Here is a 26,328-nt window from a genome sequence, read left to right on the forward strand (position 1 = left end):
AATATAGGGATTTGTAGATGGCTTTGTAAGTTGTATAATGTTGGCTGGAGTTCTACATTAGCTTGATTCATGAGCCAAATCTTGTCACTAATTTTTAAAGATTGGGGCTGAGAGTAACCAATTTGAGTGTGTAGATTAGAAGTAGCTAACAGTCATTTAAACACTGTACTTTGCTCTGAAAAAAATGTTTTCTGACACACTATGTAGTTCTATGTTGGTTTACTGTGACCAAAACGATGATGTACGTTACATATTATTAGCAGAAAATTCACTTTTGCTTGTTATTTACTAAAGTTATAGTCCAGTTTGAGAAGTAAGATTAGCTTGTATTCATAAAGCAGCACTGGCTGAAAAATTTGAAATCTTTCAGACTCTTCTAAGACCTTGGAGACTGCAAAACACAGAGCTTTTCTGAGACCTTTTACAAAAGTTTTGTTTTAGATATCATTAAGATAGCTAACTACACTAAGAAATCTATAGCTAAACTAATTCACGAGAGAGATGTTACAGGTTTTTATTTAATAGATGTTGATTGGCAGGTTGCACTTGAAATCTGTTAAGTGCTCATTGAGAGTTTGAGTAAATATGCTTTGATTTTTGTGTCACTAAATGTTTAGTAAATATCGTGAGTTGCTCTGTGTTTATAGTGCTTGTTCTGCTAATAGTTTTGCAACATCTGTTCCCTAATGAGGAAAAATATGAGAGAAATAAACCACCTCTTTGGAAAACATTGAATTTCTATTGACTAGAATAACCAAAACCTAATGTTATAAAGATTAACATGAACAGCTTTGATTTCATAATCAGTGACTTGTATCTGTCTTATTTGTGTAACAAATGCAATATATTAATGTTACTGTTGTTCATCTCTAAGTGAGGTGATGCCCTTTTGGAAAAAGAGGAATGATCCAGGAGAAAATAGCTGTCGTCTTTATAAGTCATCTGATATAGTGTCATGGTAAATTGGGGGTTTGAGAAGAGAAAGAATCTGCAAAAGTTGTGCATTAAAATTCTTTGGTACTTGCTCTACATAAAAGGTGTGTTGGCATCCTCGTTTATGTATAGAAATCTGAATGGTTATAAACGGTGTCCTGTAATGAGTAGAAATGATGTTTAAGGGCCTCTGCAGCCCTTAGTGGTTAGAGGAGCGAGAGATTGTATATTCAGATTGTTTAAATATTTTTCCCAGTGTTCTGACAGAATTGAGGCCAAATGTGTGAGTTTTCCATGTTCTTTGCTCCTTGCTCCTTGTTGTTTCCCTTGGAAGAGGAGGTAATTTGCTCTGTAATTCATTAATGTTGATCTTCTTTAAAATAAACAGTAATATAAGAGAAACTGAATTTTAGAAGTTAAGCCATGTGTTCTTGATACAGTTGAAACCGTGTGTGTGAGGAGGGTATATAGGAGGTCTGTGACCACATATTGCTGATTTCTTCAATAAATGCCAGTTTGGTTTGCATCAGATCTGCCATCCAAAATAAGCAAATCTTAAATTCAGCATGACTTAACTATAAAAGGTGAATCAGACTTTTAAAAAATAATATTTTCAGAGCTCCAAACTGAGAGTCTAGGATTAATTTCATGTTACGTAGACCTAAGCTGCAATCAGTGGTACTTAAAGGTGGTAAGGGCAGAACAGAAATCAAAGCGGTCCCAGCGCTACTGTAGGTAGCCAAAGCCAGCTGGAGCAAAATGCGGTACTGCACGTGGAGCTTCTGAACCTGCCCAGTCTGATTTACATCTACAGAGAGGGAATATCTCCTGAAGGGTATGCTTCCTGATTCGCCTACCAGGCAGTTCCTTGTTGAAAACAAATGCCTTATTGTTACTCCCGTCATATAATATTCTATAAGTGCTTAACCTGGGCCTCTTCAAAGGCATTTGAACAGCAGTCTGTGAATTTAAAAGGACTATTTAGTTCCATTAACCGTTTTCTCTTTAAAAAAAAAAAAAAATTCCCTGGACTCTAACAGCTAACAAAAGGTTTCCTCTTGCTAGTGACTTCAAATCTTTTCTAATTTTATATTCACATGCCAGAATTGGAAATGAAATTACAAGGAAGCCTGACTACCCTATCCCCACTTACTTATTCAGCATTAATGGTAAGAAATTGGCTAGGGTTGGAAGACTTTATTTTCAGGATCTAGTAATCTGCTAGGATTAGTTAATCTTTATTTTCAGGATCTAGTTAATCTGCTAGCTAATTTTCAGGATCCAGGAATCTGCTATAGTGTGTCAAAATTAACACTGGCACCTGTGTTTTCAGATTGTCTACTGTTCAGCCACATCTACCTAAAATAATAACTAAAAAAAGACACTTTTTTCCCCATACTGAAGATACTGTTAGGCTGGAGCTTTTGCAGTTAAAAAAAACCATCTGTAAACCATTTAAAACCTTCAGTTCCTTTAACTTTTTTAACTTTTGTTTTTTCAGTCACCTTGTATCTTCTCAGGACTTTCATGATGATCTACTACGGACACAGCAGCTACTCCTGTCATTGTTTCATTCTCCTTGATTAAATTAGTAACATGTTTCTTCTGGTCCTTGTTCATTCTAAGCGGTAATCCTTTGCATCCCTGCCTGTGCTTCTAAAGGTTGTAGGTGTCTTCTTACCCTCTGCCAGGCAGGTCAAGTCTGTGATGATGCTTCCCTTTTACGTGTTGCTCAGGGCAGACAGCCTTTGACCTCCCTTCAGTCGGATGTGTTGAAATATTCTGCAATATTGGCTGTTGGTGAAATTTAACTCAGTGGTCATCTGTGAACTGATTTTTTTTTTTTCCACCTGGACAGTCAGCCTCCAAAGTACAACATCATGAAAGGAGTTCTAGAAACTGTGGGATAAGCTTCTAAGTACAGTGAGATTCCTGGAGCAGGATGGCTATAAAATCTGTATCCAAAGAGAAAAAGCAACAAGATGAACTTCTGAAAATTATTTTGTGATGCATCTGGGCACGGTGTGTAGGGTGGCCATTGGGTCTTTGGTACTAGCTGTTTGACTTCACAGATCTGCTGTTGTAACACCAGCCTACTTGCTAATGTAGACAAAGCATTACTTTAATGAGGTATGGATCTCTGTGCTGACTCACTAGCCTGCTATTATATCTATGTGTAGTAGTATGAATATTGTTTTGATACCCATTTTATATTTCTTTGTGGACGTACCCTTAGATATGAGAGTCCTAACTATCTCTAGCTCTGTCCTGTTCAGAGTCACATACAGTTTATCATCTGGAGTGAGCATATGATGTATTTGTTTCCATTAATATCCAGGTTGGAAGGGAAATGAACTAATTTTTGGCTTTTGGACAAAAAAAAGGAATGCTGTTCCAGATGCCTGGAGCTCCCACCCTTGCTACTGCTGTGACTTTCTTGTTTGGAGACAGATTTCCTCAAAGCTTGTTTATGAGAACACCACTTTTTTTGGGTGTCTGTGTTAAAAAAGAAACATCTTGTACTCTTCCCACTCTCATTGTTGAAGTTCTGCACGAACAGGTCATCTTAAATACTGCACGGTGCATCATTTGAAATGTTCAGCATGTGATTTTTGGCTGTCAGGTCTGTTATACAAATCACAGTTTGACTGTCTTCAAGACTGAGCTTTCTGCTACAGTCTGAACAACACTGAAATTTCTTGGTTTTGGAAAACTGAATTTCCTGTTGTGTCCGTCTGGCACATATGGCTGAGAATTCACTAGCATCACCAGAGCAATGGAGCCAGCCAAGAACAAACGTTTGGAATGTTTTATGCTAGAAAAGCCTTGTTTCAAAATCAAAACATGCATATGCGCATACTCAAAATGAAGTGGTAAATGCTTAAAAGCTGGACCAGAATAAAAAAACATGTCAGTATTGCTGTTGTCACTTCTTCAGAAAAGGTTGCGTCATCCATGTTTTTCCTAAGGCACAGTTTGTATGTTGAAAAATCTTCTTTCCAATGAAATGACTGAATACTAATTCAGTCCTTTTCAAGGGAGCTGAAGCGTGGTAGGCCCATTATGTTCTTCATCTTAACTGAAATCTGTCATGGCTGTTTTCGTCCATTTTAGGAGGACTTGTGAGAGACCTCTCGGCTTCTTTTCCTTCTAAGTCTTTGATCTCTCACACTGTTTACCTGTGGGTTGAGCTCCTAACCCTCTGAGTATTTCTTGGTGGTGTTCTCACACAGATCTGTGAAGAACAACTTGGGCAACAACTGGATGCTCGAGATACAGAACAGAGATTCACTTAGAAATTAATTAGAAATTAAGTCTTACTAATACAGCTTTACAAATATAGGCCATATTAAAATTGCTTTGGCTTCTTAACGGTATCAGTTCTTATTGATGTGCACCTTCTCTGCAGGCAGGCTTTTAGTTCTTGTGCTTTAAGGCAAGTGGTAACAGGCAAGCATGGAGAACTTTTGGGAGGTTCATGACTGCTTCACTAGTAAGAATGTCTAAAAGGTCTCTGTTTATGCAAAAGGAGGTAAAACCTTTTCAAAAGAGAGACCCTGGTAGCATGTGCTCTGCTATGTGTTATATGGGTGCCTAATATTGAAGGCCATAAAAGAAAGCATAAGTAATTTAGGCTTATTACAGGGTTTATTGATGAAGGTGAGAGCAGTGTTTCTGGTAAAAGTTGTCTTTTTTAACAGGATCATAGACTGACTCTCCATAGGCAAATACAGCTGCCAAAATTCTACACAAGAACCTCAGACCTTTCATTTTTATGTCATGATCACATATCTTATTTGAAAAAGTTTTTTTCTTTAATTTTAAAGATGTTAGAGTTGAGAATGTTTGTTGGAACATTTTTAATTAACACTTTTTTGAAAGAGTTTCAAACATCAAGATAAGCATACAAAGAAAATGCCAGATAAAATAAAAATGAAATACTGAACAGAATTAGTCATACTTTAAGCCTGTGCTGCTTGATTCTAAAAGTTTTTGGTATAGTCCAAGTGCCATTGGAGTCATCAGAATAATTTCTGTGTTTTGAACTGGATTTCCTCTTTGTTCACATATTAAGTTATGTTTCCTGGCTGAAATATACAGTGATAACAATATGAAGAAAAATGAAGATGTTAACCTCATCATTACTTTTCTAATTGGAGATGATCATTCTAATTGGAGAGAAAATTTTTATCACTTGCAACTTGAAGAGGTAGAGCAGAAAATAGCTTATTACTGATTTGCATTATACACACAAAATCCCCAGTATTCTTGTCTGGGGAAAAAAAAAAAAAGGCCTAATTTTAAAAACATGCATAGCTCTGTGGTCCTCATCAGAACAGTGAGAGCACTAAAAAGATGTAGTAGCTACCTTTCATGGGGAATTTTCTTTTATGAACTGTAATGATAAGACCTGAAGACTTATTTTTATTAATGCATTTAGTTACACACATTATCTATAAACAAAACAAGGACATACTAGTTGTATGTACAGGATTCATCGAATAATAATTAAATGTATAAATTGTGATTTGGTGGAATGGATGGAGGAAGGGTGTTGCCATTCTTCTAGTGAGACTGCCATTCAGAATGGACCAGGAAGTGAAGCTTAGATAACTTGGCCTAATTATTTTGTATATGCAGTCCAATTTGACCAGTAGTAGATCTTCATCAATTAAGTAAAATAGACACACCAAGGTCGTGTGTTTCACTGCTGTTTCTGAGCATGGGTGTTATAAAAATTTAATCTTTAGTAATTCGATTTTTTTCTAGGCCAAATCCTTGTTTGGTGACCAGAGCTGCCTATCTTGATGTCCTTGCGATGCTGAGTACTCACCTAGGAAAGTATCAGAAGCAAGGTAAGTCAAATGTACCCTGCTATAAATCAGATGATATATCTGTGGGGAAGTTTCAGAGCTCTGTTGAATCTGGAGAAACAACAATATACTGCTTGTACTCATAGTATCTTCTGAATGCTGGAGTCCTTTAGCTGCTTTGTATAAAAGGGCCGTTTATTCTGCCTTCTGTAGAGCTAGTCCTGGGGATTGCTGATGAGAAGAATGAGGTACACCTCCATGTCAAAGACTGAAGTGATGATCTTGCAGTATTCCTAATCCTAGAACTGTGTAACAACGACGAAGATCCCCTCTGGTGTTCCAAAATGTTTTCTGATCCAAGGTTGTAAATAAAAACAGAATCCAAACCTGGGAATATTACTACTTTTTTAACCTTTTCTGAAAGCCACAGAGTTGTTCTCTCATGAGTCACCTGAAAGTGTTTCAGAGAAACTGTTTTCTCATGTTTAGAAGTTTTATAAGAAACAACCCTGAGAGCTGCTTTAATTTATTATTTTTTTTATATTGATTCTTTAGCACTGTGAAGTTTTTGAAGGACCAGTCAGAACTATCAGTGGCTTTAATGGTGCAGAGTGTTGTTTGCAACAATATAAAACATACTGTAAACAATAAGGAATACAAAGGAAGGGAGGAAGGGATACCCTTTCAAGTGTGACTGTGCATAGGCAGCTTTCGGTCAGCTGTAACTAGCTTCCTTGTGGGCCTGTTTTGTTCATTTCTTATGAACAAGTGAGTAATAAATTACCTTGCCAGTCCAGGAAGGCAATTAAAGAACAGTTCTTTCATTTCTTTAAAATTCTTAATGACTAATTTTAACACAGCGTTTAAGTCATGGGAACCGTTCTTTATTTCAGATAGTCTTGTTTTGGGGAGTATTCTTAATTTTAAAACCAATTCCTTTTGCTTTTTTGCTTAGACCTTTGGTAGAAGTAGTCCATTTTAATTCCATAATTGCTATTTGTGTGATTTTTTGTGAATGCATGGTTCAAATAGTGATAGTTGTCAGGAAAATGAGTCGGTGATGAACGTGACTGAAAGGAACTTCTTCAGATAGGTTGATGCAGAATCCAGCCCTTACAACAGAAGCATAGACACATAGAAATTATGTGACAGGTGGGTTTCTCTATACCACAGGAAGACAGTCGGGGTTATCAGGGATCCTAAGAGACAGGTCTGATCTCTCATGTCATCTGAAGAGTCATTCCTCTCTCATGAGTCCCAGATACCAAGATGTACTTTTCAGTAAAGGAAGTTTCCAGATGATGTTGCACTGTAGGTCTTGTTCTGCCAGGTACTGACCACTGTGTCTCTAGGGATAAGTTTTTTTGTGGCTCTTTAATGTTTGTTTTAGGTAAGCTATATCTACCATCAATAATTTTTACATTACAGTATATGTTTACTTATTTTCATTACTTATACAGAATAAAGTTTCTTAAATCCTGATATGCCTTTGGCCTTAGTGATTATCCTTTGCAATACATTAAAAAGTCTGTGTATCACATCTAGAAAATAAGCAAAAAGACCTCCCCAAAGTCCCCTTCAATCATGTTTGGGCTCATCACCCTTCTTTTCAGTTTGAGTACTTCTTTTTTTTAAAGATAGATCCTCTTTGGAATAATAATTTTTGCACTTTTGTAAATCATGATCCTCTACCTCTGTTAATCTCCTTTGCAGTCTGAATCATCCCATTCTTTCTGTATTCCCTTCATATGAAGCTTTTTTCATCTGCTTCTGATTATTCTCATCATTCACCCTTCAACTCTATTTTTGTATTTTCTTTTATGAAGGAACAGCCAGTGTTCCAGGTGAGGGCTCCTCATTTGCTTACTTAGTGGGCATTACATTTCCTTTATCAGTTTCTTTCCTATTTCAGTTATCTTCGGGTTTTTTGTCTGTTCTGGTTTTTAAACAATTCCTGCACATTTGCAAAGGCTTTTCTTGACCTCTCCGCACCAGGAAACTCCCTTTTTTTTTTTTTTTTTAATGCCCCTGACTTGTGAATAGCCCTTTGAGCCTGAGGGGCTGCACCATGCTGTGGCCGGATTACTGACTGTACTGGATTCATTTATTTTTCAAAGCTCATGTGGACCGTTCCAAACCTGAGTGCTGTAAGGTACAATTCCTGTAGAAGGAAAGCAATTATTTTTGCAGACTCTTTCTGCTCAGGGATAGTTCATTAGTATTGTCTTGCTTAAAAGTTTCATTCCTATATAGGTTTAAAATTATATATTGCAGGCAATATCTGTAGAGAGTAGAAACCTAGACTGGAAATGCGATTTTGAAAACTTGAAGATACATTAGGGACAATTTTATGTATCACAGGCAGAAGCCCTTCTGAAATGGAGGAGTAATGTGTTTATATAACATAGAAGCTGAGTGTCCCGTGACACAATAAGAAAAAGACTAAACTCAGCAGTTAAAAATGAATGTTTTGAGTCTCGTATTTAAATATTCTGTAAGGAATAATTATTAACTGAAGCTTTATACTTTTCTGAGATTAAATATCTTATATATGTGTATCTCTGGTTATGAGCCAATTTTTCTCTGTTTTAATCTTGATTTGTAAAGTTGTTTCAATGAATAAAGGGTGAAGGACAAATCCAAATAAAACTGTTTCTTGATGTGTTTATCTAAGAGGCCCCAGGAAGTGCTGTATATGAGTTCCAGGCCACAGGCTGAAACTGATTTTCATCAACAGAAACAGGAATGCAATGTAATGAGCCTGCAACTGGTTAAAATCAGACCACTTCTAATTGATTATGCCTGTCTAAAGGGGCTACATTTACAAAGAGATTTTCAGAGTACAACCCTGCCTAGGCCTTTCCTACATTACGATTATTTTCTCTAAGTGATTTGTTGTCTTCAATTAATAAAATCTGTCTCTTAAAGTGCAGGACAGCCCTTAGGGAATTTACTTCACAAATTCAAAACAATTTGAAATGTTGGATAAGGCAGGCAGGGAGTAATGGATACCAAAAGCATCTTGTCCGGCTAAAAATTTATTGCTGGCCAAATGATGATTATTTATCTTAAAACAAACAAAAAAAAACCCCCGTAGTTATTCTGATTTGGATGGAAGTGTTGCCTGATTCATGTCACTGGGAAAATACAGTTTTCTTTCCTTAAGCTGATAGGCAAAATCTAGAGTGTTTTTTCCAGCTCCTGATGTGCTTGAGGGTCTTCTGATGTGCAGAGATAATTCATAATGCCAAGACTATGTAAACTTACAACATATTTTTTTTCAGTTATCAATTGTAGTTAGAACTCAGAAAAAAACCTGAAGCAAGCCTTTTTAAAAAAAAAAAGTTAAAATATATAAATGAAAATACTATTTTTGCCTTTATTGAGAGCAGACAAAAGCTATTACCAGATATAGGATTATTTGATGAGCTAATGTCTATTGTCAGTATTAATAATTATTAATAATGCCCAGTGAATTTGCTCTTGCAGACCTCTTTGATATGCTGTCTCCACAGTAACTGTTTTTATAGACTCGGAATCACAGACATCCATGGCCTTTTCAGTCTAGTGGGTAGAACAGAGCAGTTCTCTTCCAGAGGCTTTTCTGGCACTTGTAGCTTGCTAAAGAGCAGCTAAGTTTACTCTTCCAGAAGTAAACCAGCACCAGAATGGGTGGTGTAGGAATAGGAGGAAATTCCCAAACCTCACACTTCAAATATTACCAAAGGAAGCAAGTAACACTTGTAGGCATGCCTGCAGGGGGAAAATGCCTCTGAGTCCAGGTGAGATGCGTGTGTGTGTCTGAGGTTATGCACTTTTTCTCTGCGCTCAGAGATGGGCTTTGCAAGAGACGGATTCCGAGAGTAGAGACAGGCTGTGCTGTGATACAGTGTTTCAGTGGATGAGATTCCTCTGGACTTTTGACAGGACCCATCATAGACATTCCTGCTTTCAGGTCTTCTCCTGTAAATAGGTATCTGAAGCTAAACAATAAGATGAGAGTATTACTGTGATGCTGGTGCGGGTAACACAGGAGCCAGAGCGGTACATTGCAGCAAAAGCTCAGATCTGGGATGCTCTGTCTCTCTGGAACAGATGAAGAATGCCACAAGACAAAGTGGTCGCATTTTCCTTCTTGCTCACATCTCAGAACAGTTTTCTGATGTTATTCTGTCAATTCATGAAAGGAAAAATGGATGCAACTTGCTGAAATATACTTGACTAATAAAAGCATATTTTACCCAGGGTTGTGTTCAAAAAAAAAAAAAAGGCACTTGTCGATAAGTGTTGTGTTGAGTCCATAAAGCCCATCAATGTAAGTGAAATGGAATGTAGAACAGAAGTCAGGGAGAAGATGAAAGAAAAATTTGCTAAAGATAATCCTTCCGAGTTGTTCTTTTATCCTACATATATCCTGTGAATCTCCTGTCTGGTTTAGCCTATTCTCAAGTATAGTATCTTCAAAATTCAAGTTTCATGAGAAAGAGAAAACATTTAAACAGGATGTCAAATAGGATGAACCTGTGATTTAGGAGAAGCTGCCATTTGAAGTCTAACCGTGCATTTTTGCTTTCTACATTTGAGGTGGAAGAATTTATAAAAGATTGAGATTAACCAAACTCCACTGTTGTCGTCAGTGGGAACAGTTACTCAATATTTACATAATTAATCCTGTTCATATATAGACTGTTTTGATATCAAAATGGAGCAGCCAGTATTCTGCTCTCACTAATAGATCCTTTTCTTGAGCTTTGTGAGAACAGCTTTCCATTTTCTTACTGTCTTCTAAACAGCTAAACCTTTTGTAGATGTAGCTTGGTTAAAATTCTTAAATCCTGCTCGTGAACAACAGAAACAATTGCAAGAAGTACTGTGCACTCATTTCTGTCTGAGATCAGAAACGTGGGCAATTATGTACAATTGTCACCTGGTTTTGTCCTTTGTTATACTCTCAAATATGACAAAATACTGTGTTTTAAATAGCTTATATTGGAAATACCATTCTCTAAGTTACGTTTATCCTTTTTAATTAGAAGTTATATAAGGTATTGATAGAAATAGTATGCATTATCAAACTTCTAGATGCTTTCCAATGAAAGCACAAATCATTTTTTAAGCAGGGATCTCTTAGGTGTTTTGCCTGAATGATATGACCTTTTAAATAGCGTTTGAAGGCTGTGCACACTTTTTTCTATATTGTACTTGTTACTCTTTCTTATTTTGAAAAGAATCTAAATGGTAGCTGAAATAAGTATTTCTGCAGTCTAATTTAAAACCCAATAATGTTTAAATGGTAAAAATTTGACAGGAATAACTAGGTTGGTTGGTTTAGCCGTACTTTAATTTCTTTACCTAGATCCCTAAGAAGTGTGGTTGAATAGTTATTTGAACAAAAATGCTGGCAGCTTGTTAATACATGATTTGGTTATGTGGTCTAATTAACTTAAACTTAAGAAATTCCATCTGAAAAAATTGAAAGTGATTTTTGTTTGTTATGTCGAAATTATATAAACTTTGTGTGCCAGTATATTGACTGTGGCACTTGGTCAGTGTTGTTATTTTGACTCAAGGAAGGTAAAGATTTGAAAGATAGTGATAGAATCATCAAAATGGCCTGTGCCTACTGACATTAAATTAGTCAAAAAAGTCAAAAGGAAGTGTAGCTGGGTACCCAGTATTCTAATTCAATGCAGACAGGAGAATGAGGAAGTTGAGGATGACACTGTTGGAGGTCCAAGAGACAGAGGATGACTGGAAGTTGCACAGGCGGTAACATGCCAGAGGCAGATCAAGTGAGGGGCGTACTGTGTTAAGGTGTCCCCAAGTCAGCGCAAAAGTTGAGTGACAGAAAGACAAAGGAAATGGACTGAAGCTGAAAGGAATAAGTGTTGGGAGAAAGGAGGTGGAGGTATGCAACGCCAACGGGTGATCAAGGAAATGTTGATGGTAGAACTCATGGCACAGATGTGGGAGGAGGAAAGTAGAAATGTTTTCAGAAAGGTTGTTGGGGCACAGTGAAAGGAGGAGGGTTGTGGAGGGTAGAGCGTGATGTTGCTGGAATGCTGTGTTGAACAGGGCATATGGAAAGGTGTTACAGGAAGTAAGTGACACTAGAAAAGAGTAGAGTTGATCATGTTTGTTAATGTTAGCAGTTAAAATTCTGTGCCCACCTGAAGACGGAGACTGTTCATCCTTCTGAAATCTTGTTTCAGGTTCTCTTTAGATTCCAGCATCTACCACTGACTGACTTGCACCGTCTCCATGGGATTTTGTGGTTTTCTATGAATGCAAAAAAGTGGAAAACTCAGTGCTGTGACAGAGAGAAACTGTAAGAAAAATAGCAGTCTCAGTGTCCAGATCAAATGCTTTTTTCCTTTCCCTTTCTTTTTTCCTTTGAAAACTTTCCCTTACACTGCACAAAATGCAATGGGATGCTTCTGTTCTCAACAATATTTTATCCATGGATTCTGTTAGTTGCTCATGTTTGTAGTTTTGAATTGTGTTGTGAGTACTGATGCTTAGTCTCTGATGTCGAAGAAGCTGCAGATGTCTTTAAAAGAAAACATCCTGCTTAAAATATGCCCTTTTCCTGATCACCAACAGTTTTTTTAGTTCCACATTGTAATAAAATATGCTTTTCTGTTCTCTTTGGGATTTTTTTCCATTTACCAGTGACTCTGCCTAATCCACTTTTAATAAAAAGGGAAAATATGAAAGAAAATATTTTTCCTTAATATCTGTCTAGGAAAATCTCTTCTTGGCACTGATTACTTTTCAGCCTTCTCTCTATTCATATGATCTCTTCAGATATCCTTGGATAGATGGTGGTTTGTGAGTGTAAAGGATTTTAACCTCTTCTCAATCCATAAATAATTGCAACTTTTTGCAGGTTTTGGTTAATGATGATGACTATCCAGATTTTTTGATGCTTGGACCCCCTTCCCATAACATTGTTGTGCAGACGTAGCAGCATTTTGTTGCTGCTCTTGTAATTTGTCTGACTTTCCAAAGCATCAGTAAGTTTTCTGACATTGGTAATAATTTTTTCTCTTTTTCCCTTCTTTGTTCTTCTTTTCTGGAGCCTCTAGTAGGAAGGCGGACGATGGCATGGATGCTCATGGATGCTGCAGACAGGATTTTGATCTCAGTATTTATCTACAAGTGTGCAAATACTTAGATATATCATAATCACAGATACAGAAAAAGTGCCCCTCACACAATTATACACTTGATGATATGGAGAGTTGTCCAATTGGCAGTACTGGAGGCAGCTACTTCCTTAGGTAAAATTACCTAAATCCAACAGAAATATGTAAACAATCCTGTGAGTCAGCTGGCAATGCAATGAAACAAGTTTAGGTTTTAAATGTGGAAGGAATTCAGATGACTTCTGTCACTTTTGAACATATTGTAGGATCTCTGAGATGAAAGATCAGCTGAACTGTGCATCAGCTGACAGTTTGTTAATCCCTGAGCAGGAAAGTTTTCCTGTCCTTACAGTGTGTATCTACTTATTCTGGGAACAGACCACAGAATAGTGCCTGCCTGCCACTGCGGGCAAGAGCAGAAGAAAGTCAGGCAGGGCACAGGTTTTGGAGCTGGCTAAACTTTGAGGAGGTTTGAAGCTAGAGATTCATCAGGTCTGCTAATTCCATTCTGCTCCTCTTCCTTTCCTCTTTATTTTCGGATGATGAATGACCATTTAACTTCATATAACTGACTGTGAACATCAGGTGATCACGAATAGGATTAAAAAAACACCTCAAACCTACATGATGTGATGTAGAAGTTTTATGCATATCTCAATGTAGTGGACATAAAGGGATTGAGGAAGACTGTGGGATGGTTATGCACTGTGTTGAGGGGAACCAAGTTGTTGTGTAAGATATGTCCCATCCGAGAAGAGATCCAAATTTCTTCCTGTCCCACAAATGAAGCAATCCTTTAGCGGGGAAAAAAAAAATTTCACTTAATTCTTGGGGGCTTTTTTGCATCTGTCAGTGTCCTGGACAAGACTGCTGTTTGCCAGGATCCTTATTTGGTCAGCCAAAATTTGTTCTTCCTTCTCACAGCAGCTGGTAATTCAAACTGTACAGTGATTTTTGTGTGTAAATAAAAGTATGTCTTTACTGTATCTTAACAACAGAGACAGATATTTACTTTCGGAACCAGTGTGGTTTTTTGGTTTAGTTGGGTATTTTGATGTAAGCCAAAGAAAAGAGTTTACTTAAAGTTAAACAGAAGAGAAAACATTTACATGAAAGCCAGGAAAGATTTCTTAGTTGAAAGCAGGAATATTTCCACTGCATTGTAATAAGACAGGGGCTTTCTTTCCTTCTGTACATATTTGTGTGAAAAAAGAGTGTTGGAGAGCATGCGGAGCACAAGACGAATGCAGAAGGATTTGCTCTATGGCGTGCTGAGGCTAAGCAAATATGCAGACAGTCTTATTTTGCTGAAAGCCTTGCTGTTGAGACATCCAGTTTTAAAGAGACTTTCTGTAAAATAGATGAGCTGCGGTGTCCAGTCTTTCACAATTACGTGGGAAAACCAGAAGTCATCCAGCGGCTTCCAAACCAGAAGAAGCATCAGATATATACAGAAAAAGAGGATCTGTGGCAGAAGACTTGTATCGCAGTCTCTGCAAACTAGTAGTTCTGGGAGTGAGTACCTCCGCCATGTTTTTCATATGAAAATAATTTTCCTCTTCAAAGATGAAGACACGGAGTGAAGTTATGCTGGCCTTGCAGAACTCAAATAAAGGTTTACTGGAGCGGATCTGAAGCTCGGTGCGTGGCCAGCTCCTGGAGTCAACAAGAAGGGTCACCAGGCTCTAGCAAGGTTGGCAGTGGTGGCACCAACAAAATAAAAGACCCAAACGTTTATCTCTATTTCTTTTTGTCCACCTGATACTGCTCTCGCTTGGCTTGCCCTAGAGCTTTGACCCTTCCATCCTGTTGCTTTTCATGTTACTGCTTGCACGTGGGATGGCTATACCTCAATGTAAAGCAAAGTTGGAAGGAAATAGAAGCAATTCTCTTGCAATAGACTTAGAAATATATACTTGGTTTGAATAACTGAGCTAGTGGACTCATGCATTGCTGAAGTGCAGCTGAGGAGGGAAGCACGTAGGAAGCTGGGAGGGCGCAGGGCTCCAAAATTGAAGCTGTTTCTCTTCTCGAACCGAGGCACTTGAACTTGAACCTTTTTCTTTCAACTGCCTGGGATTATTTCTGTTGGTAAACTGGTGTCTGTGGAGTCAGGCTATGTAATAACTGGGACGAAGGCCTAATCCCTCTCCAAGGCAACCAGTCAGTTCAGAAATTAAGGAATTTTGGCAGTTGGATGCTTGTTGTGTGACGTAGGCATTAATCCTAGTTCATGCTATGTACTGCCGATGCCGCTATGTATTGCCAGTCTGTTTAGAGGGGTTTTAGAAAATGTAGCAAATAAAATATACAAGTTGAAAAATATAAAATATACAAGATGAAAGCCATCTGTGTCATCTAGAGGATTATGCTGTGATATAGGTTCACAGTCATAACGCAGTTTCTTTGACTACATCAAGCCTATTCAGAAAAGAAATCATAGTGAAAACATGAATGACAGAACTAATGGTTAGGTAATATGTCTAAAAATCTCTTTCAAATACCAAATTTCTTTGAAGCTTGTCCAAAATTACTCAGAAAATGCTTCTGCCTTAGATGCTAGACAGTGTACAGCCATGTTAAGTTTCTATGTAAATGTCAGACAAATTAAGATGGCTTTGGAAGAATTTGAATATGCAAGGACAGGATATCTAACTCTAAATAGAAGGCTTAGGGAAATGTCTTCACAGAAAACATGAATCCATATTTGTGTTGCAGCTTCATGTCAAATTCAGCAATTTAATAGTAGTATTTGGACAGGCTTTTAGTAGTACTCAGTGCTTGCTTAGTTATAATTAGCAAAGTTTTATGGCAATGAATTGTCTTCTTGTAGATACCAAAGAAATCTAAGTGAGTTTGCTTTAACCTTTGTATTTACTTTTCATGCATTTTGACATTTTAAAAACCTTAAACTTCTAACATCCCTTAACACCAGTGGCAGTGGTGGTCTCTTCTGTGCTTCTTCATGTTTTTCCCTTACTTGTATTTGAATTTTGTGGGGTATAGCATATTAATTTCCTTTCAGTACAAACTACACAAACATCTGAACTGGTCAAAAATATTGGTCTCAATATTATAAAATTATTCATTCCTCCTGCTGATGAAGAAGGTTGAGCTTGAAGTGCATGAGGACTTCAGTCTATGTGTGTGAGAGGACTATTGATTTTATTATTTTTTTCTTTCATTTTGTGTCAGCATTGCCAGCTTTGCTAAAGCCTGAAACCCTCTGGCATCATAGATAGCAGTGACCTTTCTGTTCACTCCAGGAGGTGGCCAAGCACTAAAGAAGGTTCTTGGGGGCAGGTTGCACCAGTATAAATGGCTGAAATGTCACAGTTCCTGTGCTGATACCTAAGAAGGATTACAGTGCAGTGCCTTTCTTCTTAGCTGTGTTAACTGTTCAAAGTTACTAGGCATAGGAAAAGCATACTGGATTTTTTTAATCAGTAAATTCTTTACATTGATACACACAGGACAGATCTATTTATGTAGAAGGAGCATCTTCTTAATAGCTTTAGTCAGAAAATGTTACTATATCTAAAGCGTGGGATTTTCAGTATTAGAACGGCCCTGTCATTGTTTCTCCTGGTTTCTGTTGCAGCTGGGTAGGCTGACAGACAGAATTTTTCCAGTCTATTTTCTGATTTTAAAGTTATTCTATCAAGTATAATATGATCGCGTATTTGTATTTGGTGCTTTTTGAGGCTTATAAACTACCTTCATTTTCCCCCAGATATATTTAATAGTTTGAGTTAATCACTTTCTACGATAGTAGTGCAAAGCACGTGCAATTTGCAGGACTGTATTAGTAGCTTGATTTAAGGAAATACTTACCAAACAGCTGTAATTAGCAAAGATGACAGGCAATCTGCAAAGTATTGTAGCATTTTTTGGGTTGTTTGAAGTTCTCATCCCATGTGTTGAACAATTCATACCTTTTAGAAAAGTTTGTGTTCTTATTTCTTTCTGTTTAAATACGAATACACACGATATCTAGGAAAGCTGTCTTATAATTCAGAATCAGTTTAAAATGGAGAACTATGTTTTAATTTCATGCCTGAATTTACCTTGTGTTACATTTTGCATACCTCACGTTTTTCAACTTCAGAATCTCTTCATGGTCTGGAGCAGATGGTAACATCATTTAGTTGTCACTTTACTTAGTTTTATTCTCATTTCAGAAATGCAACTGTTTGGATTTTGGGAAGAGATGAACAGAGTTATTTCAGATTCTGAATTGGTGTCCAGTATTCCCTACTCATCTGCAGTACCAGGACTGATACAGTATCTTCAGAGCATCACCAAACTTGTGATATCAGTGCTATGGGTGACTGCAGGTCCTGACATCCAGAACAGCAGTTCACCTGTTGCAAAGAAAATAGCCAAGCCACCATTGTCAATAGTTCATCTCCTTCACTGTGAGTTTCATGAAGTACGTCTGCTTGCGTTGGAAGCAATACTGCTCTGGTTAAAACAAATAAATTCCAAGGAGATTGCAGAAGAAGGAAGGGGTGTATTGTGTTTACTTACTGATTTGGAAGACGCTCTTCTCACAATGGCTTTGAAGGAAAAGAATCTCCAGTGTTTTTGCAAGGTAGGAGGGTGCTATTTTGTTGACATTTGATATGTTTTCAATAAATGATGTTCTTAATTTTTAAAAATTAATTTCAAACATGCATGGTGTTTTTTAAATAGTACATGAGTGGGTTTGGTTTTTTTTTACATTGAATAGGAGCTGTGCTATAATTCTGTAACATGTTCTTGTGGAAAAGCAAGAATTTCGTCTTTCCTTTCTTAGCACTGTCAGGAGAGGACCTTTGTGCTCTTGGGATGGGGTTTAAGTCACTGTTTTATTGAACTCAAATGTACGCATTCATGTTGAGATTGATTGTAAATTCTTTGTGAATTGTGTGTGCAGGTGCTGGATATTCTTTATAATATGGATCTCAGAAATGTGCTTCCAAAGACTAAATGCTCTATAAAAATGAATCCAAATGAGCTCTTAACCTGGAGTTTAAACATTGTAGATACCTCCAACAGGTATGGTCTGTCATGCTCATTAAAATACTTATATTTTAAAACCTTTAAATGTTGAAGCATTAATTTATTGGGTTTGGACTGTCTCTTGATTTAAAAATCCATGTTTCAGAAAAGTGAGTGTGGCTTCTTTGAATAAAGAGAGCTTTTGATGAGAATTTATCGAGAAGTTATACATGGGTATGAATTACTGAAAAGGCCCACAAGTCATACTGGGAAGTATCCTGTAAATGCCCAGTAATGCGGTTGCTGAAATAAGAAGTTACTCTGTCAGATAATAGCCAGTTAGCATCGCTTTTCCTTAAAGGTAACTGGGAAACACCTTAACACATAGAATTGATGATCCAAACATTATGGTCATTCACTGTGAATCTGCCATCTGTCCTATCCTGGTTTATCTGCAAACGATCTGTAGAAAGAGTGACCCGAGTGACCCATCTGGTTTCACTTGTTGGATTGGCAGAAATGGTTAACCCTAATTCTTCGGGTTTGCAGTCCTTAATCGGACTGTAAAATCAGCAGAAAGTGCTGAAAATTTGGAGCCAGTTTGTAGTACGTACTGAGTTACAAGCTGTGTCCATCCTTTTATAATGGAATGGACAAACAGGGTTAAAGTGTCCAGGCTCTAAGGGCAAGACCATCCTGTTTCTAATAGTCTCTTACTTTAAGCCATATCAACATTGCACCTCAGTATTACCAATATGGAATATTTAGGGTATAGAGCGTAGAACAGCATTTTATAGCCGTGCACATTTGCTGCTGATTTGCACTAAATTTTTCAAGTTTAAATGATGATGCCAAGTGTTTCTTTCTGGAATGAAACAAGATACTTGTGGTAAAATCACACTGACTAGTGCTGTTAGAGGGAAATAGCTGAAATAGCAGCCCTTACTGCTCAGGTGTTGCCTTTGCCTGAGGTGAGACCAGCCCGTGGGGAACCACAGTGCCCAGTGCCATGTCCTTAGGCCCTGCCAGGCAGCATGGAGACTCTGGAGCCAGCAGTTGACGTATTCTGCACTGGTAACATTTCTGACAGCTGTAAACGATATTCCTGGAGCTGAACGCCAACTGGAAGAGATGCTTTTGTTTATCATTTAAAATAATATCTGGTTTGTTTGACTTGGGTTCCATTTTCAAATGTTTTTTTCTATGATAAGTGTGCAGATAGAAAATAAACATGAGAGGTGAAAGTAAGAGCATATTTCATTTGTGTATAAACTGAAAACTTAACTAATGTCCAAGTCTGTTATGTAAAAATTCCAAGTGCTCAGCTTTTAAAATGCCTATGGGTGGTAATCAGAAATGATTAAGAACTGGCTGGGTTTTTTCTAGAGGTGAAATGATGGCAGAAATAGCTGCTTTTTTTGGTATGTCCTTTGCCTTGTTTTCTTAGCACTGAAGTTCAAAGCATAGCATTCAAATTTGCCTCCAAGTTGGTTATCCATCTTCTGCAGAACCATCAACAGGTAAGGGAAATGCTTAACATTTTTGTAATTCTGGAGTTTTGATGATTGGAGAAACGTGGCTTCCTTTAGACAGAAGCCCCAAGCTTGTGTTTTCTTCATTGCACCTTTTCTGGTATTATGTCTTCCTCTCTGAATACACTGCCACTTTCTGAAATGAAACAGCCGTGAATATCATCTCCAGTATATCCCTCTCAAAGTCACTTCAAGTTAAATACATAAGTAAATTTTTCTGATAGATTAATTTCAACTTCTGAGAGCATCCAAAACAGTCAGTATAATATGGAAAGGGAAATGCCGAGGGTGATTAACACATATACTAAATCCAGTCCATTTACTGAAGTGCAACTTTGTTGTGGTTTCTGGTGGCTGAGGAGGCAGCAGGAGAGTAGATCCGAGGGGAAGGCATGAACCTGAATCAGCGACTGGGTGTAGTTCCCTTCCTCGCTGTGTGCAGTACGAGCTTGCCAAGTATCAGCCTGAAATCACTGTCTGAGCACACCAGCCTGTTGTCTGCATGGAGTTTCTCATTTAATTTCCTCTTAAAATTTGTTTTGAAAACATGAGAGTAAATATAATAACCCTTGTAAAATTCAAGGCTCTGTGTTCTCTGTTCCTGTTTATAGACTATTTAATTTAGATTTATACTATCACAAATTACTGGCTCAGATTTCTTTTTATTTTAAATTTTCAGTCTGTAATGTCACATATGTATGTGTAGAGCAGTGCTAAGGAAAAAAAACACTTAATGGATATTTTAAAATAGACAAAATTCTCATGATCTGTTTTAAAATGAAGATTTATTTTTCTTATATAGCTGTTATTTTTCATAGGATGTGCAGCAGAATTGATTCATATTGTATGCTAATAATCTTGTCTCATTGTAAAAAACAGGAAGCCACAGATTTGCATACAAGAATTGGGAATGTGATTTATGATGTTAAATCTTTTTGTTTAAGAAAGACAAAATGCAAGGACTTCAAGTTATAAACATTAAAATAACCATATGAACCTGGTTTCATAGATGTGGAATGTGTTATTGCTCTGAAGTTTTGTATTAGTTTACAAAGAGGAATTAATGAAAAATGCTGTAAGAATCCTAACTGTAGTAATGCTAAAACAACTTTCTCTAATAAGCATGTAAATCATAGCAGATCTAAGAGATCTGTACTGAGAGCGCTTTCTGCTTTGTAAAAGACCAAGGATATCAGTTTTCCCTCTAAATTCTTTCTTTGGGTTTGTATCTGTAGAAGGGATTGTTTCTCTTCCACAGGTAAAAGTCAAGTTCTGTCTTTCTAGGTAGTCCATGTGTCTGTTCAAAATTTGAATAATTGTAACATCTTGGGAGATTTTATTTTTTTTTTTTAACCTGTTACAGAGTCTGTAGGGCATGCTCTGGCTCTGCCCCTTTGTGCAGTGCACATGGCCCTGTACCACGCAGAATGATGCAGAGTTCAACCGAGGTTTCATTTATCCCTTAATAAGTCCTCCTGTGCTTCTCTGCCTTTTAACTCAACTCACCTTTTCATTGGTTCCCTTCTTTACCTTATTTGGCTGTTCTGTTTTTCACTTCCTTTAATTAAAAATAAGTAAAAAAGGAAAGAATGGAGAGGGGAAAAAAAAAGTAATTAGTTACACATACCTCAAACGTCTCCAGGTCAAGCTGGTGCTGCTTTTCCTGTTCTCCCGTGCATGAGGTCCGCATCTGTTTGGTTGTTTTCTTTCTGGAGCTTCCTTCTAATTGCTGTAGTGCACACTCGCTCGTGGCCGTGCCTGGATGCCAACTCCTGTTGTTTGCATGTTCTGCATCTAACCTGCACTTGAGGTTCCTGCACCTTGACTGACCTACCGCCCTCCTGAGTGTGGCGTTTGCAGGGGATCCCAGCTCTTTTTTGGTCACTTCTGGGACTTAGGACTTTCTTTTTCCAGTTATGGCCCAATGGAGGTCAGAGTTTACAGGTCTTAGAAGGGCTATTTGAGTTACGGGTTAAATGCACATTATTTCTTTCCACAAAAAATGTAGTAGCCATCACTACGCATTGGAATGAGTCGAAGCTTTGTCCCATTATTACTAAGCAGCAGTTTTCCTAGCGTATGTCTGAGGACTAAATATTTTCCAAAAGGTGGCAACTGGGTTTTACAGGAACCAGGAAATTTCTCTTTCCTGTTCTTTTTTCTAATTCCTCATGTTTTAGGGCTGCAAGCTTTGCTGCCTAGCAGCCAACATGGAGATTCCTTCAGTGTTTTGAATGCACATGCTGTCAGAACCCAAGGTACCTCAGCAATCTTATTTAAAAAAATTTCCATCCCCAGTATCAGCAGAGGAGGCAGATGGAGCTGCATTCACCCCTTTACCAAGCATTGAATCATTACCAAAGCCTAAGATTCATATGCTCTTAGTTGTTTTTCCAGATATGTGTATTTGTCTTTGTGTAGGATACTTCTAAGAATTACTTCTCTTTGTTATAGTCCAGTATATTTATCTTTGGCTTGCATATTTAGAAGAAATGAGGACACAAAGATACGCTTTGACTTGTGTCGTCACTGGTGAGTCTGGTGTGAAGGGACAGAGCAAGAGAATTACCTACGAATACTGCTCTGACTAAAAGAAAATCTCCCATCTTAACTATGTGTGACATAGCCAACTTTTGAATGGACAATGGGGTTCACCACCTTGAAAAAACCCCACATTTATTGAGGAGTAGTATCCCTTCATCAGTCTGTAGCTTAATGTAAGCAGTAACACCAGATTGTACAGCGTACTTCTCAGGTGTTCTGTGCCTTCAGATTTCAGAAGAAGTCCTGAAAAAATGGGTTCAGCTGATAGTTTATTTTTGTGGAGATGAGCAACAGACTGAGATGCTGTTAGCAGCTGCTGAAGTTCTTAAAGAGATAACATCGTTCCTTCTGATCAATGAGAAGCTCATTCTTGGTGAGTAGTTTGAACGTTAATTTTCTGGATCTTTTTTAGATGAAACCCATTAATACATGATTTAAAATGTATTGCATACAGATATATATATATGTACACACAGTCAAAACACTTGATTTCATCAAACAGGGTTTTTTTTTAAATTTTAATAGGATTTAATTACTAAACGGACTTATTTAAATTCTGGTACAAAAAGCACAAGTGCAGAGCCTCTTGCAATAACTCCATAACATGAGATGCTGTTATGTCTCCAGGTCACTCTACATTGCTTTACAGCTTTACTGGCTCACAATTGACTAGACTCTTTCTGAAATATTCTATTGGTGGTGTGGACATACTTTCAGTTTAACACTTTGAGTGTAATGAAGCTGTACTGGCTGAATGCTGAAGTTAAAGGGTTCAAGCTAGAAATGAGGGACACATTCTACTATAAGAATGATTAATAATTGATTCACGTTATACCTACCAGATATAATGAATATGTTTTTTTAGTTAACATTAGACTATCTGTTTTGAAAACAAACAAATACCTACACAGCCTTATTCAACAATACATTACTGACTGAGGGGCAAAGCTACGTGAAATTGTCTAGTCTGTTGTGCAGAAGACACTGTTTTTTTCTTTTAGTCTTGTTTTTTTTCCCCCCTGCTTTGTGTGAACAGAGAATAAGAGGATTTTGTGACTAAAGGACCAGGAGATATGCAAAAATAGGTGATGAAGAATAGATGATAAATTATTTTGTGTTCTGAACAAGACAGGCAAGACTTTTAGTTTCTATGATATTTTATTCCAATGTAGTTATTTAAATGTTTTTAGTTTGAGTAGCTTAAGTCCATGTATATGAACTGGATACAAATTTTCATTAGATGAGAAGAATGGTGTATTTCTTAAACTGTAGATAGTGGTGTTTTTTAAAAAGTGAACTATTTATTTTGAGATGTGTCTTTTAAGAGGTATTGATAACATTTAACAGAGCTAAATCTGTTATATGAGGTAGTGTACTATTAAACGTTCGCAGAGTCAACTCTGGAAATCTTAACATCTACCACCTAGTTAAAGCTTAGTAGGACAGACATTATCATTTTATATCAAATGAAGACAGTTGGGGGTATTGGAGTGAAAAACTCCCAAATGCTGTGCTTCTCGTCTGTGGCTGTTTGGATCTGTTCCATAGCTGATGGAGAACAGTTTCCTCTTTGATCTTGTCAGAACAGTCGCTGGTTTCCATGCTTTCTAATCAGCCAGATGTGATGATCAGCCAGAATAAAAAAAATAGCAGCAGCTTGTATCCTGCATCAAATCTTAACAAAACAAAGAAGAACAAACACACACACCTCCCCTCTAATTCCCCCCCAAAACAACCCGGAAAAGAAAGCCCCAAGGCCTCAGTGGAGAAGCCATCTGAACTAGCTCTTTGCTCTGAAAATTGGGCCAGGGGAGGAAAGATGCAAAGCCGACCCTCCATACTACCTAGAATTGTCAGCACAAGTGTGAAACCGTCAGTACTGCAGTGAGAAGTTGTAGCAATACAAAACCAGAATCATTCCCTTAAAGGGGTTATGCACATATAAACAGGTTTGCCTTTTATGCCTTGTTCTGCATCAGCTTGCCTGACTGCATGTAATCACAGATTTGTGGTTGTATGAAATGGACTTGTAGTCATTCTCATAAGCTTCCATTAATTATGTTCATAAGAGGAAGAGGGTGAATACCAATCAGTACATTCTGGGTGATCCCATCATCTCTCCATCATGTTGCATGAGGGTTCAGAAAAAGTCTTCCTGGAAAATGCATTTGCAGACTTCCACCTCTCCCAGAGATACAGCAGAAAGTTGTCTTGGTGGGAAAGCTGGCCATGGTATCTAGAAAGGAAAAATTATTCTGCCCTAGCTGTGCCAGTATAATATTATTGGGTGTGTCATGCTAGAAAAAAGCAACTTCTTCCTGAAGTAATTATACTCCGTGCTATTCCCACATAGGGAACTTATATGAAATACAGGAATGCTGCTTCTGCCTATGTAGTAAAGCCTCAAGCAATTGATTTTGGCCAAGGAGTGAAATACAACTAATTGTCTGGCTAGCCTTGTAATACAAATCTCTGATAGACCTGTTGATAACATGCTTGAAGAAAAACAGTGCAGCAACAAAGCACCAACTCAGTTGTTCTCTGTGATCACCAGAAAGTAATGTCTAACAGCTGGTTGCCTATAAAAGAGACCTTCCTGTGGATTCCTTTAATGGGAGTGTTCAACAAGAGCTGAAAAGTCAGCTGAAAAGTACCCCAGCAAACCTAAAAGTACAGCCTTGTGACTTCAGCTAGTCATCCTTAGCGTGACACCACTAAATGGCACAAGGATTTGGAAGTGGAGTATGGCTTGTGAGATGTGAATTGCCACTGGGGAGGTGTGTGGAATCTGCCTGTTTGGGCTTTACTAGATGAACACCTCCCTCCTGGCAGTTGTCTTTGATTAGTCTTAACTGTATGCAGGTAATTACCGCATAGATTAAACCTGGCTTGCTTCCACCAGATAGTGGGTATAAGGGTGGCAGGGCGTGTCGGTGAGTGGTGGGGTTGAGGTGTGTATGGGAGAAGAAGGTGATGGGGTAGATGGCTGGGAGGTGGGATTGCTTGCTGTTTCCTGCAGGAGACAGCGTTTGTGGCCAGCACTACTGGCAGTATCTGAACAAAACTTGGTTTGGCAGCCTGTGCTCCAGGCAGATTGCAACAGTAAATCCATGATCACAGTGCATTGGTCAGTCTCCAGCAGCAAAATTTTTGCTGTTTCCAAACAGGAATTCTAGACTCCTAGAAGTCATAGAAAATTCAGAGCATGCACAACTTAAAGTTGAATCTGGATTAAGAAAGATCCATTCTCATATCTGTTGACCACTGTTTAAACCAGCCAGTCAACCACCCAGATAAAGTTCACACATTTTCAGCATATTGCCAGTTGTCTTCCCATGGTTTACCAATGCATTTCTCCTGCCAATGTTTCAGTGTTTCACTGTATTTGTTGTATTTATGTGTGGAAACAGAGATCTGTAACTTTTTCAAAAGCAATAGAATTCTATTTTTTTTCTGTAAATAACTATAGGACTGTCTGATACCCTTGCTATGTGGAAATGTGTGCTTCTACTGCTGCAGAACGAAGATTTGGTAGTAAGGGATGCTGCTGCTGAGGTTGTACAAGTGGCACAGTCTGAAAAAAAGAGCAGTGAAGGAACAGGTATGTTAACTTTACTTTTAAATATTATTGGATACTTGGGAGACAAAATTACTTCTCTTTTCATCACAACCCTCTTGGTAACTGTAAAGTGATCCATGTATTTCTTACACATACCATGGAAGATAACAGCAGATAAGATAATGTTTGACACCCACCATGCTTTATTATTTTGCTTTTACTCTTGGTATAATTTGCATATGGTTACATGGGTATATAAAAAAGACAACAGCAGTATTCAGCTTTATGGTGCTTGCTGTGATGAGTCAACTATCGCATAATTTCACATTTTGAAAGTTCTTTAATACCAGCTTTGTTCTAATACAATGCAGTGGAAGACACTTTTTGAATCCCAGGTCATTATAATAGCCTCATCACAGAGAGACAGGAATCTGGGAAACAGTATTCAGCTCGTTGATTCATTATTAGACCTTGAAATCCATTTAGATCCAGATCAACAAAGACAATTCTCAGCATACCCACAATGTGCGTTCGAGGATGTGGGCCTTCTTGTCTGCATGCCCTAGTTTACTCAACCTTATTAATTTTAAAATAGCCACAAGACTTGAGTAGGCTTAACTAATTAATGTGCTTCGCTATGAGAGTCTGTGCTGACGCATTCTTCCATGTGTTGTGAATAAATTAGACTTTGCTACTAAGTTCATCTCTCTCTGGTGGTCCCTATTGGTCTATGCTACTCAGTAGCGCCTGTACCAACTTGTCTGCAGTCAGTTCAAATTAGTCGGCCATCTCCATGTGAACTTCTGCTGGACTGG

The 26,328-nt window shown here is 37.8% G+C and overlaps 1 protein-coding gene across 1 annotated transcript in view; it reads left to right on the top strand.

Annotated features, from left to right (window-relative positions):
- Positions 1–26,328, top strand: part of THADA (THADA armadillo repeat containing) — a 162,629-nt gene that overhangs the window by 107,413 nt on the left and 28,888 nt on the right. The window contains exons 30-35 of the mRNA XM_074166315.1: positions 5,704–5,789; positions 17,077–17,489; positions 17,814–17,935; positions 19,326–19,398; positions 22,183–22,327; positions 25,424–25,555. Of these exons, the coding sequence (XP_074022416.1) occupies positions 5,704–5,789; positions 17,077–17,489; positions 17,814–17,935; positions 19,326–19,398; positions 22,183–22,327; positions 25,424–25,555 (971 nt within the window). The remainder of the gene's footprint in view (positions 1–5,703; positions 5,790–17,076; positions 17,490–17,813; positions 17,936–19,325; positions 19,399–22,182; positions 22,328–25,423; positions 25,556–26,328) is intronic.

The sequence above is a fragment of the Numenius arquata genome, chromosome 2 (genome assembly GCF_964106895.1).
Source record: "Numenius arquata chromosome 2, bNumArq3.hap1.1, whole genome shotgun sequence".
NCBI classification, from domain to species: domain Eukaryota; kingdom Metazoa; phylum Chordata; class Aves; order Charadriiformes; family Scolopacidae; genus Numenius; species Numenius arquata.